The sequence below is a fragment of the Sciurus vulgaris genome (assembly GCF_902686455.1).
Source record: "Sciurus vulgaris genome assembly, chromosome: 16".
NCBI lineage: Eukaryota > Metazoa > Chordata > Mammalia > Rodentia > Sciuridae > Sciurus > Sciurus vulgaris.
This window is the reverse complement of record NC_136477.1, coordinates 21,940,132-21,953,567: the sequence shown is the minus strand read 5'-3', so window position 1 is coordinate 21,953,567 and position 13,436 is coordinate 21,940,132. Positions and strand designations below refer to the sequence as shown.

The following is a 13,436-nucleotide window of genomic DNA, read 5'->3' as shown; positions in this document are numbered from 1 at the left end:
TGTAGATGGATGCAGTATTTTTATTTCTATATGGTGCTGAGGATGGAACCCAGTGCCTTGCATGTGCAAGGCAGGCGCTCTACCACTGAGCTACAGCCCCAGCCCTGAATAATTAGAATTTTAATATGGGTGTTTCACACATTGTGCTGTTGTATCTTTGTAGTTTGAAAATAAATTCAACACTAAGTATGAAAGCTAAATGTCTTACAGATATCTTGCACAGAGTGGTTCTGTTGGTCTTAGGATCAAAAGTAAATATGGTATTTTGATTGAAAAATTATAACCTGCTTAATACTATAACTCCATCTACTAATTGTTTTGGGTAGTACTAGGGATTGAACCCAGGAGCATTTTACCACTGAGCTATATCCACAAGTTGTTTGGTTTTTGTTGTTGTTGGTTTGTTTTTTGACAGCATCTTGCTAAAATTGCCCTGGCTTATCTCAGATTTGCAATCCATCTGCTTCAGTGTCCCAAGTCACTGGGATTACAGGCATGTGCTACTATGCCCAGCTTGTACTAATATTTTCATAACTTAGAAATTTCATTTATAGATGTCTGGTAGAGAAAATGGTATTGTTGATTAATCTTTAAACCTATCTGAAGGGATCCTTCAGAACCTGAATCTTCTCTTTACACTCGCCCTTTATTGCCAGTTCTCTATCCCCAGTGAGTTTTGTGCAGTTTTCTAAGTTGGTTTATAATTCAGTGCTGCTGCTGCTGCCACTGTTCTGTCTGCTCAGGATGCCTCTCCTTCCATTCCCTTTCCCCATGGCAAAGACCTACTTAGCTTTCAAAGCTTAGTCATGGTAAATAGGATTACTTCCCCTATTAAATCCTTGTCTGATTCCACAGTCCTGTCCCACTCTTAGCCTCTATTTCCCCATACTAAACTATGAGCTCCAAGAGGACAGGGACCATGCTTTGTTTATATTTGTCACCTGACACAGCCACCAAAGCTACATAGTATGGTGAAAATCGTGTACTTCAGCTTCATATTCATCTACTTGAAATCTCCTACAGCTAAAAACAGTCTGACAAGCTTATTTTATTTTGCTGCCATTATCTCTCCAGGATTAGAGGAAGCATTTAAGGGAACTTCATCTATAACAAAGACATAGGTAAGGTAGAGGTGATAAAACTATGAGAATGTGATCATATGGGAATGCACCTATCACCTATTGACTCGATGTCCTTTTTAACATCTTCTCCCCAATCCAGGACACAGGATCAAGTATTCATTGAGTTGTCACATCTTTATAGCCTCTTCCAATCTGCAATATTTTTAGTTTTTGCCTGTGTGTGTGTGCACGCACTTGCTCAAGAGGGGGGAAGAAGGCAGGGCTGGGGATGTTGCTCAGTGATGGAGATTTGCGTAGCATGCACAAGACCCTGGGTTCCAATCCAGTGCCAGAAATAAATACAAAAATAACAAGCATTTTAAGTGTACAGTTCTGACATTAAGTACATTTACAATGTTGTGTAACCCTCCTCACTATCAATTTCCAGAACTTTTTTCCTCGTTTTAGACTACCTATTAAACAATAACTCGTTGTTCCCACTCACTTCAATCCCTGATCAACCTCTAATACGCTTTTTCTATGAATTTGCCTATTCTAGGTACGTCGTATAAAGGAAGTCATACAATACAATTGTCCTTTTGTGACTTATTTCACTTAATGTCTTTAGGGTTCATCCATGTTATATATAGCATGCTTCAAAAAATTTAAGGGTGAATAATATTCCATTCTATGCATACCTGTTTATCTGTTCATCTGTTGATAGAAACAATTCAAGTGTTCATATTTTGGCTATGAGGAGTAATGTTGCTCTGAGCCTTGATGTACAAAATATGAGTCTCTGCTTTTAGTTCTTTGGAGTATATACCTAGGAATAGAATGACAGGTCCTCTTTTATGTTTTATATTTGAATTTCTATGTAAAACATGCTATCCAGAAGTTTTGGGCTAAAAACATTTGAAAAATTACTATTGTTTAGCATCAGCCAAAATGTATCAACATAATAATTAGAAAAATTAAATTGTTTTGATCCATTTTTTAGGTAATTACTGTGATTTAAAGTAGTCAAAGGAAGTACAAAAAAAATGAACTTTCTCACATGAATTTAAACTGAAACTAGATTTATCATTGATAATATTAAAAACAATTGCAAATTATAAGAATAAAAATTTAAAATTTCAGTAAACTGTTTACAGAGGCATAAACTGCTCTCCTGTGAGAAACAGATTTGGAAAGGAATATCTAGTAGTTAATGATTCCATAGAATTGTGCACTTTTAATCAAAAAAGAAGTGTAAGTACCCAGTTATGGAAGATCATTGGTCAAGTAATGTTCTGAATCAACTGAACCTTTTTTAAAAAAGCAATGAAAAAGTTCATATCAAAAGCTATAAAATGTTAAATTTTTCCACTCAAGAGTTTCATGGTGAAGATCATTTTAAAAGGAGAATTTACATTAAAACTTTTTAAAAACTTTTTTTAAAATAACATAATGACAAAAAGAAGGGTTGCATGGCAATTAGTAGACAATATAAACACTGTCTAATCTAGATGCTTTCTAATGACTCTTAAACATCTACAGTTCCAGTTTTATTAATGAACTACAGTTAACACTCTGAATTTCCCATGTTGTCAATTGATCTCTTTATATATAGGAAGATATATATTGCAAAACAAATAGCAAGAATTTGTATGTGCCCAGGAAGAACAAATGTATTAAAGCAATCTTACAACAAAGTTGATTATTACTGCACATATTAAGGTTGTTAAAAATTATATAATTTCAGCATTAACTTTTCAATCATGCTGCTGAACTTTGGCATTAGCTAGACCTTGTAATCCAGCTAATAAGAATAGCTAACACAAATATAAAACCAAAATAATTTTTACTAAAGCAGTTTTAGCTAGTGTATACAGATTTTGACCTGGAAATTTTGGAATGGGGAAAAAGTAAACAATATAGTAATCCCAGTTTATTTTAATATAATTAATGAGGATGAATTAGAAGTGGTTTGTGTTGTATAGAAAATAGATTACAGAATTGGATGGATGTAAAGGGACTAGTTTCTCAAGGGAAATTAATCATTATTGTCACTTTTAGTAAATTGCCCATAATCTTAAACTGGAATCAGAAACATCACCAGGGTTAACGTTTTGGGGATTAAAACAACCAGAATGGGTATGTGTGAAAATATTCTTCACCCGTCACCAAATTATATACATATCCAGGCCACATACAAACTTTAAGACTCCCTGGAAGTTCAACTCACCAGGAGTTCATATTGAAACCATGATATATTTGGCAATTCAGACTTCTTGTGAATAATACATGAATTAGCTCTCTATCTAATGCTGAACATGCTTGGTTGACTTCATTACTGAACATGCCATTTTGACTTAATTTTCATCAGATGTTTCTGATACTGGAACTATGCCTTTCAAAGAAATTGATTTATACTACTGATGAATTTAGGAAAGCTGGATATCTTAAAAGCAGCAGATGACTACATTTTTCTCGCTTTCAGTAAACATATTTACGGAGTACTACAGAAAGTTTCCTCCAGGTGTACATTTTGATTTACAAGTGCTGAATGATCTTCTAATTTCTTTACTCAAACATTGTTTATTGAAAGAAGTATTTCAGGTAGTGAACCTCAGCATAATGATTAAAATGCTGGTAAGTAACCTGAAATACATATTTTAATCTGTTAATATTAAATAAGTTAATTTCTTTGTTTGAAGTTAGAAGTTAAATTTGTTTTCTGAATACTTCCTAGAAAAAACTTGTGTTTTTTCAGCATAAACAAATTTGAGAAACTTAGTGTGCTGAAAGACAGTATGAAAATGAGTAATTTCTTTATTTTATCCAGCCTGCTCTGAAAATATTACTAAAAATATTTGAGCATGTGGCAACTATGAAATTAAGGACTGCTGTACCTGCTTTAGTTGATATCTTTTGCAAGGTATGATTTTATCTTTTATTTTCTAATAGTAAATAACCAAGAAAATACTTACTTCCACATACACCCTTGATGTGTCTCTTGTTCATTTTCTTTGATGCCAATGAATTGTTTTCAGAAATGTTTTTTCTCCTAAGATAGTTTATAAACAGACTCCAGTGACTGACAAATCTTCCCCTCAAATGTTTCAAGCACACCAAGTGACTGCTGACTTATAAAGTCTTCGTTTCTACTCCTTAAGTATAAAGAAAATTTTTCTCTGAAAGATTTGAGGTCATTTATAACCAAATTGATATGGAAATAGAAAATTGTGACCAAAACAAATTAGAAACATGGTAGCTATGAATTAAATTTGCAAAAAGAGAAATAGGAATTTATTTTAACCTGTCTTTTTACTTTTTTTAGATTTTTTTTAGATGTTGATTTTATTCATTTATTTATATGCAGTGCTGAGAATCGAACCCAGTGCCTCATACATGCAAGGCAACACTCTTCCACTGAACCACAGCTCTAGCCTCTATTTAAAAAAAAAAAAAAAGAGAGAAATATATTATGATTCTCATAAAAATATAAAACTTTTGAATATTTCCTAATGTTTAGTGTTACTTAGCCACTAAGTTACAGAGTAACTGAACAGATATTTGAATACCTTGAATACCTCCCCCCCCCCAGCCCCCGTAAAAGACTGGTTGTTGAGTGAATACCTCCTAGTTCTCAGTTACAAAATTTGAAAGAATTACTTGACTAGAAATTCTTCAAATCAAAAATTGCTCATCCTCTGTAGTAGTTTTAGAAAACCTCATTTAGGACCCCACATATTGTCTGATACTGAATAACTTGGCTTTCTACAAAATGTATCCCTGTTACTGTCCAAATAAAATTGCCCTAATAGAGTGTCTAACAAAGACAAGGATGTTTCAATTTTGCATGCTTAACATGGAGCCATCGTTTCTGAAAGTTGTTTAATGCTAGTACCAACTTCCCTTTTGAGACTATTTCGGGGTTCAGTGATAAAGCCATATCATAATGAGAAGATACTTTTCCATCTTCTTACTCGAGTAGTGTGTAATACCCCTATCTAATTAACATAACTGCCATTGAGAAAAGAGAAATGAAGAGCTTATTTTGCACTGCTTTGGGTTGTTCCTAGCTTATCAAGAAACAATTTATGTACACTTTGGTTTTAGAGCAGTATTGAAGGGCATATTTTCTGAAGAGCATATTTTTTAAAGTGCATTGGTAACAAACCAGATAACTGATTTGTTCTTTGCCAGGCTTGTTTGTAGTTGGCCCTGTCCATCTAATCAAAAGGTGCTACATGGTCAGTGAATGCAGATAGACCAACAGGAGTTCTTTCAGTTTATTCCATGAGAGCTGGGGTACATGAGGAAGATGGGAAATGAGGCATATGTGAATGAAAGAGAATCTTTAAATTGATTTTTTTAATCAAACACTGTATTATATGTCCTCTGGGTTTTCACTTGTTTTTACTGTATTATATGTCACCTGAGTATTGAGTCACCTGGGGTACTGATTATTTCTGTGGCCAAGAACCTAAGTGAGGCACAGGAAGAATACTTCTCAAGCAGGTACAGTGAGGAATGATGTATGAACACAGTGCTACACTAAAAGATCAAGTAGCAGATACGAGGTAGAGATAAGTGACTGAGATAACTTAGGAAGAAAATTCGGATTTTATATTCACATTTTTGCTTTAAATTCTTAGGGTATCTTTCTGTGGTTCTGAAACATTTGAAGAAAACAACTTTCAAAATTTTTAAATGAGTTTTAATTCCCCTTGTCTCCACATTTCACTTCTTCTGTCAGTCTCTTCATTGTTTCACTCACGTTGGCCGCCCAACTCTTTCACAATCTTATGACTACTTCTTTTCCTCTTCTACAGCTTGTTGAAGCTGGAATGATGCTTGACCCAGAACACTTTAACTATATTGTTAAGCTTTTATATCAAGTACAGGCTTCCAAACAAGAAATAACTGCAGTTCTGGAAATCAAGTCCAGGTGAGAAAAATCATAATTAAGGCTAAAATATCTATTTTGGTGGAGACCTATAAAGGATGCAGGCAAAGCACTTCTGATTGTTCATATGCCTTGACATCTCGATTGTTGCCCATCATAAGCCCTTCTTGCATGTCTTGACTGGTCCTATCTGTCATTCTGTCTCTGCTCAACCTAACCACATCTTTCTGAGAGCCTCATTTCATCTAAACATCTAGTATATTAACTGCAAAAGGAGTCTCATCTTCTGTTTTATCACTTAATTCTGCTTCACATCCTCATACAGATTTCCTTAATTCTTTTTTTACTCCCTGTTGTGTTAGTTTAATAAAGTGCCTTACTGCCTCTCCTTCATTTGCTCTCTCTATTCAGTTTATGGACTTCCAAAGGCCTTTTTTAAAAACAAACTTCTGATACTTAGGAGTAGTACCATAAAGTACCTGATTTGAGAATAAGGAAAGCTGTGACTTCTCAGACTTTTTACAGTTAAAGTATAACACACATAGAAAAACCATACAAATTACAAGTATTTCAGTGAACCATAACTTTAAGAATGAATTTAGATTTGATAAAGAGCAAATGGCATCAACCTCTGTGGTTCTTCAGAATCTCAGAAATCTCTAGCTCCATTCTCTTTATCCTCTAATGGAGAGGTTCCCAGACTTTCTGGGTTCACTGTCTCAAGGCCAAAAGAAATGCATTAGCAGTGCCATGTATCAAATAGTTAGCTCCAAAAAAAGTTAACAGCATTTGTGCAGTGTCTGACAATGTCATTGAAAATGTAAAAGAACCTGTAGAGCCCCTGTGAGTTTGCTGTAGTGCCAGCCATGTCTTGGTGCATTTAGAGAACGACAACTCAGTAATACTGCTTCTCTTCAAGCACCAGCAATGAAGTTAATTTGAGTTCTTTGAATTCTTTGATTTTTCTTATTTAGCTACTGATAGTTAATAACTGTTTCTGTGAAAATTATAACAAACACTACTTGGGTTCAGTAGATTTGGGATATTCATGAGGAAGATTACTGCTCATTTAGCATATACTTTTGGAATACATTTTTAAATAGGGTGCATTGATATATTAACATTAAGGCTATTCTTTCCCTGGACCTTATGCTACATACCCATTTTGGGCAGTAGCAGTTATAGCAGAGAGATCAGGTGGCTAGCAAATGTTAGTCTTCTACCAGATTAACTGCCACAGGAGAAATGTAAACACCAGGGCTTAAGAGAGTGACTCTATCATCCATGTCCCAGGCAGCTGCAGAACTCCACTTTTCAGAATAATTCAGAGTAGTATTTATTGCTATGGAAAACTCAGAACAAACCAGCTTTTAACTTTGAAACTTGTAGAATCATTCAGTTACTCTTAATTGTTTCTTTTACCTTCTGTTCTCATAGTCCCACTTCAGAGTGATTATATAGAATACTTTTAAGAGTTATTAACATTGGTAACCTGTTTGGGGAGAGTTCTGAGAGAGGAAAAAAAATTGTGTGCAGTTAAGGAGTATGGATCATGGTTAGACAAAATGAACCTAACCCCAACACGGAAGGGAAAAATTATATATTATACTTGATTTTCCTAATTCTTTTGGAAATAAGTTCTCTCCTGGGCTAAGGAAATTGCTTTTAACGGATATTCGTTCTTTGTATTTTAATTACAGTTCATTTGAAAGATTTTCACAGTATATATGGCTTCCACAAAGAATTTTAGCATTTATATTCAGATCATTAGTGAGCATGTCAAGTTTGCCTACAGTCTACAAAATTTGTTTAATATGCATTTACTGATTTATTTTAAAACATTTAAAGTTCGTAAAATGGCAGATATGTCTAACATATCAATACTGTTTTCTGTTTACTCTTCCTCTTTCCTTGTCTTACTATAGGAATTATCTGAGCCTTCTTTAGAATTTTATTATTACCTAGTGTTTCTGAGTGTCTTTTTGTATAGATTTTTTTATTAGTAATTCTAGCACCTTTACCTTTTTGAACCAGCAATGCCAAATCTAGAAACCCTGAAAATGTCAGTATAAAAATACAACCAAGATTATTTATTGCAGCATTTACAATTACATGATACTGTAACACCCTAAATATCTATACATTAGTTGAGTAATCTAGTATATCCACACAGTGGAGTATACTGTGAACTGAATAGGTAATATCCAGGGTATACTGTTGGTGAAAATGTTCTTACTTTGACAATTATTGGCAAGTTATATATAAAAACATGGCAGCATTCCCTCTGCAAGAAATTTACTTCCAATGTAAGGACATAGGGAAGTTGAAAGTTAAAGGATAGATAAAAACATGCCATACAAACATTAGCTTTAAAAAGAGTAAAAGTGACTATATAATCAAATAGATCTTAGAGCAAAGAAAATCTTTAGGGACAAAAGTAACACGACTTAATTATAAAATGGCCAATACACCAAGAAAACATAGGAATTCTAAATGTGCATACACCAAACAGTTTCAAAATGCATGTGGTGAAGTGATAGAAATGGAGAAACAGTATAATTATAGTTGGGTACTTTGACATCCCTTTCTCAGCTATTGACAGTAGTACTAGGAATCAGCAATGGTACACAATAGCACTATTAATCAATAGGATTCGTAGGCATTTATGGAACATTCCACCCCAAAGCAGCAGAACATTCTTTTCAAGTAACCATGGAGTATTCACCAAGGTCAATCATATCCTAGATAGTAAAACCTTAAATTTCTTAAAAACGGAAAGTACAGATCATACATTCTCTCACCATAATGAAATCAAGCTGGAAATCAAAATGGAGAAATAACGGGAAAATCTCCCAACAGTTAGAAATAACATACTTTTATATAGTCCATGGGTGAAAAGGAAGTCTCAGAACTGAACTGAATAAAAATGAAGCATCACAGTTTTGGGGATGCAGTTAAAGCAGTGCTGAGGGGAAAATCTGTAGCACTAAATATTCTAAGCTCCCACCTTTTAAAAATCAAAATAAATTCAAAGCAAGCATAAGAAAGAAAATAAGGATAAAACCTGGAGTTAAATCTGAAGATGATAAAATAGCTGTTTGAGAAGATCAATGAAATTGATAAATGTTCTAAAGAGACTAAAAACAGAATAGACAAATTATCGGTATCAGAAATCAGACAGTGGCTATCAGTATAGATCCTGCAGCCATTAAAACAATCATAAGGGATTACTTTGAAAACTTGAACATACATAAATGGCAACGTAGATGAAGTGGAGCAATTGTTCAAAACCCACAGGATATCAAAAATGTATTCCTATATGAGCTAGATCATCAAGGTAGTCTTAGAACTAGTGAATTTAATCTGTGAAAGCTTCTAGAAAAGACATCCCAAGGGCCAGAGAGTTTCACTGGAAAATTCTATCAGTTATGTAAAGAAGGATCAGCATGAATGTATGCAATCCTTTTTTTAAAAAAATAGAAAAGGAGGAAATACCAGTATGTTTTGAGACCAGTGTTACCCAGATAACGCAACCAGAGTATGGAGGAGGGAGGGGAATGAGTATCTCTCATGAGCTGAGAAGCAGAAATTCTAAGCAAAATACTAACACATCAGATCCAGCAATATAAAGAAATATACATCATGACCAAGTGGTATTATTCCAACACTGCAAAGATAGTTTAATATTTGGAAAGCAGTCAATATAATCAGCATATCAGCAGCAGCATGAAAAAAAGTCATCGTGTTAATACTGAAAAGCATTTGACAAAATTCATCTGTGCTTGACCAAAAAACTCTGCAAATTAGGAATGAAAGAATTTCAGCATCTTTAAGAAATCTGCAACAGACATCGTACCTTGGTTGAAAGACTGAACTCTTTTCTAAGACTGGGAACAAGGCAAGGATGCCTGCCCCTACCACTCTTACAGCATAGCATGGGAAATCCTAATCAACATAATTAGGCAAGAGGTGGGAATAAAAGGCATACTGATTAGAAGTGAAGAAACGAACCTTCATATTTGCAGTTTTCATATAGTTTATATGCCAAGGAATCTACCAAAAACAGTTCCAGGACTAATAAATGAGGACAGTAAGGTTACAGAATAAAGATCAGCTCATAAAATCAGTCACATTTCTATATGATAGCAATGAACTGGGGAAATCAAAATTTAAAGCACAGCACTATTTATGATGGCACCTAAAAATGAAATATCTCCAGATAAAAATCTGATAGAACACATACTAGACTTGCATGCTGAAAGTTAGTTACAAAATGCTAATGAAACAGACCAAAAGAGATTAAATAAACACATGTACTAAGTTTATGAAGTGTAAGACTCAACATAATAAAGGTGTTATTTCTCCAAAATTTCATCCATGTGTTTAATACAATTCCTTTTGTAATCCTAGCAGAATTTTTCTAAAATATATATGCAAAGCTAAAAGAACTAGAATAGCTAAAGCAACTTTTGGAAAAGATTCATTCTACCTGACTAAAACTTACTGTATGGCTACAGTAATCAACACAGTATGGTAGAGTAGAGGAAGAATGAGTTTGAAAGTTTTCTGTTCATAACTTTTTTTCCCAGTCTTAAAAGAATTTAATAATGGTTTTGATGAAAGATAATTGCTAGACTTTAAGGCCATTGTTTTTTAACACATTATAATCTAAAGTAATATCTAAAATATACATTATATTATCATTAATTTTACCTTCCAGTAACCTTAGGAAGTAAGAGTTTTCAGGTTAGAGTAACAACAAACTATTGACTAAGGAATGTTTTGTATTATCTTTTTCAAGGAAATTCTTCAGTTAATTAAAAACAGACTTCAGGTCATACTTATTTTCCTTTTTCCATTGACATTTCTAAGACAAAATTTTCATACCTTTTTTCCCCCCCAAAAAAATTTTTAATGAATAGTGGGCATCACAGCAGGATCCCAAAATTCAAGCGAAAGGCTACATCTAGAGAGTGAATTATTGAGAAATTATGCTCCACTTATGTATGACTTATCAAAATACTTAAATGCATTCTACTGTCTTGTATAACTAGAACAAATTTTTAAAACTTAAAATCTGTTCATAACTTTAAGGAACATGTTTATACCTTACATGTGATTGTCTGCCCTTTCCCCCTTTTTATTGGATTATCCCTTAAGCTTTAAGGATTTAATATAAATATTCATCTTTTCTCTATTGCAAATTTTTTTCCAGTTTGTCAGTTACCTTTTGACCTTGTGGTGGTTTTTGCCATGCAGAAACTTTTATTTTTATATAACCAAATATGTCAATCCTTTTTCTAAATTGCCTCAGCTTTGAGTTAAGATAATTGTTTTGTTGCTTCTGTATTTCAAGTCATAATTTCCCTACCCCAGGACTTTAGAGGAACTTAACCATGTTTTTCCCGTTTTTTGTTTGTTTGCTTGTTTTTGTGGTGCTGGGAATTGAACGCAGGGCCTTGTGCACATGAGGCAAGCACTTTACCCACTGAGCTATATCCCCAACCCCCCTATTATTTCATTTTTAAAGTTAGGTTTCTTATATATTTGGAGTTTTTATATTGTAAGGTATCTAATTTTATCATTTCTAAATGGTTATCCAACTTTCCCACTAATGTTCATTAAAAAGACCGTCTTTTTAATGAACGGTTCCAGTGATTTGAGGTACCAACTTTATCATGTACTAAATTGAATATGTATTTGGGTCTGTTTCTGTACTTTGTATTATATTCCACTGGACTGTTGGCATGCCTTAATACCACACTATTTAATTACAGAGGCAAGTATTTGGTATGATAATTATCTCATTTTACTTTTCCAGTGTTTTCCTGGCTCTACCTACATGTATACTTTTCTATGTATTTAATTTCTACTTTCTAAATTCTTATAGCAGGTTCTTGGTATTTTTATTGTATTAAATTTATGAATGAACTTGAGAGAACTGAGTCTTCTTGATGTCGTACCATCCTATTCAATAATAGGGATTGTCTTTGTTCAAAATTTTACTCAGCTTTGCATTACTGTGAGGAATACCTGAGAAACAACTTAAAGATGGAAAGATTAGTTTTGGCTCTTGGTTTCAGAGGTTTCCATTTGAGGTCTGCTGACTCCATTGCTGTGGGTCTAAAGTGAGGCAGAAAATCATGGTAGAAGGGAATGGTGAAGGAAATATGATCAGTTCATTACATCTAGGAAGCAAAGGGTGGGGAAGGGACTAGAGAAAACAAACCCTTCCAGTGACCGACTTCCTCCAACTTGGCCCCACCATTAGTCCATTCAGCTGTCAGTGGACTAATCCACGGATGAAGTCAGAGCCCTCATGAGCCAGTCACTTCCTGAAAGCCCCACCTGTGGACACATGAGCTTTTGGGAGACATTCCAAATTCAAAACATAACATCCAAGTTTACTTTTGTGTCTTTCAGGAGTGCTTTGTAATTTTTCTCATGTATGTATTTCAATATTTGGGGTGCTATTGTGAGTGAAGTTTTTTCGTAAAATGTTATTTTGTGTACAAGACACTGATTTTTGTTTGCAAATTTTGTATCCTGCTATTTTACTCTGAAGTTAGTTGGTTTTATCCTGGAATCTGAGGTTTTCCAGGTATACTATCATACCATCTATAAATAGAGATAATTCAACTTCTTTATCATATGCCTTTAAGTGATTTGTCTGACTGTATTGGCTCATCCCTTTAGTACAGATTGAATAATAGTAGATAGAGTTGATATCCTCACATTGTTCCTGATCTTGGTGGAAATGCCTCTAGAATTTTCTCATTGAACATGACTCTGGCATCAGAACTAACGTATATGTATTTTAATTTTTTTTTTTAAAGTACCAGGGATGGAACCCAGCTGCTCTCATCCACTGAGCCACATCCCCAGCCCTTTTTCTAAAGACAGGGTCTTGCTAAGTTGCTGAGGTTTGGAAATTAGAATTTTCTTGCCTGAGCCTCTGGGATTATAGGTGTATGACACCACACCTGGCTGTATTTAATGATTTTTAGGAAGCATTCCTCAGTTTTCTACATCAAGTGTTTTTGTCATGAATTGTCAGATCTTATCAAAGGCTTTTTCAGTGCCTATGGAGTTTATCATGATTTTTCCTTTAGTCTTTTACTATTGTATATGATATTTATGGATTTTCTAATATTGAATTTAGCGTGCATTCCTAAAATAAATTCCCTTTTGTCATAGTGTATTATTGATGTGGGCTTGGAATTCCATTCATGTTTTATTTCCTTTGTTACAATTGATCTTTTTGTTCAGATATTGGGTATTAAACCCAGGAGCATTCTACCATCAGCCCTTCTTATATTACTATTTTTTGGAGTGGAGAGGTACCGGGGATTGAACTTAGGGGCACTCGAATACTGAGCCACATTCCCAGTCCTATTTTGTATTTTAGAGACAGGGTCTCAGAGTTGCTTTAGCACCTCACTTTTGCTGAGGCTGACTTTGAACTTGCAATCCTCCTGTCT

At 34.1% G+C, this 13,436-nt stretch overlaps 1 protein-coding gene across 1 annotated transcript in view; it reads left to right on the top strand.

The window, feature by feature from the left end:
- Nucleotides 1-13,436, top strand: part of TOPAZ1 (testis and ovary specific TOPAZ 1) — a gene marked incomplete at its 5' end in the record, with an annotated part of 60,623 nt that overhangs the window by 22,754 nt on the left and 24,433 nt on the right. The window contains 3 exons of the mRNA XM_079114793.1: nucleotides 3,544-3,695; nucleotides 3,889-3,981; nucleotides 5,882-5,997. Coding sequence (XP_078970919.1) covers nucleotides 3,544-3,695; nucleotides 3,889-3,981; nucleotides 5,882-5,997 — 361 coding nt within the window. The remainder of the gene's footprint in view (nucleotides 1-3,543; nucleotides 3,696-3,888; nucleotides 3,982-5,881; nucleotides 5,998-13,436) is intronic.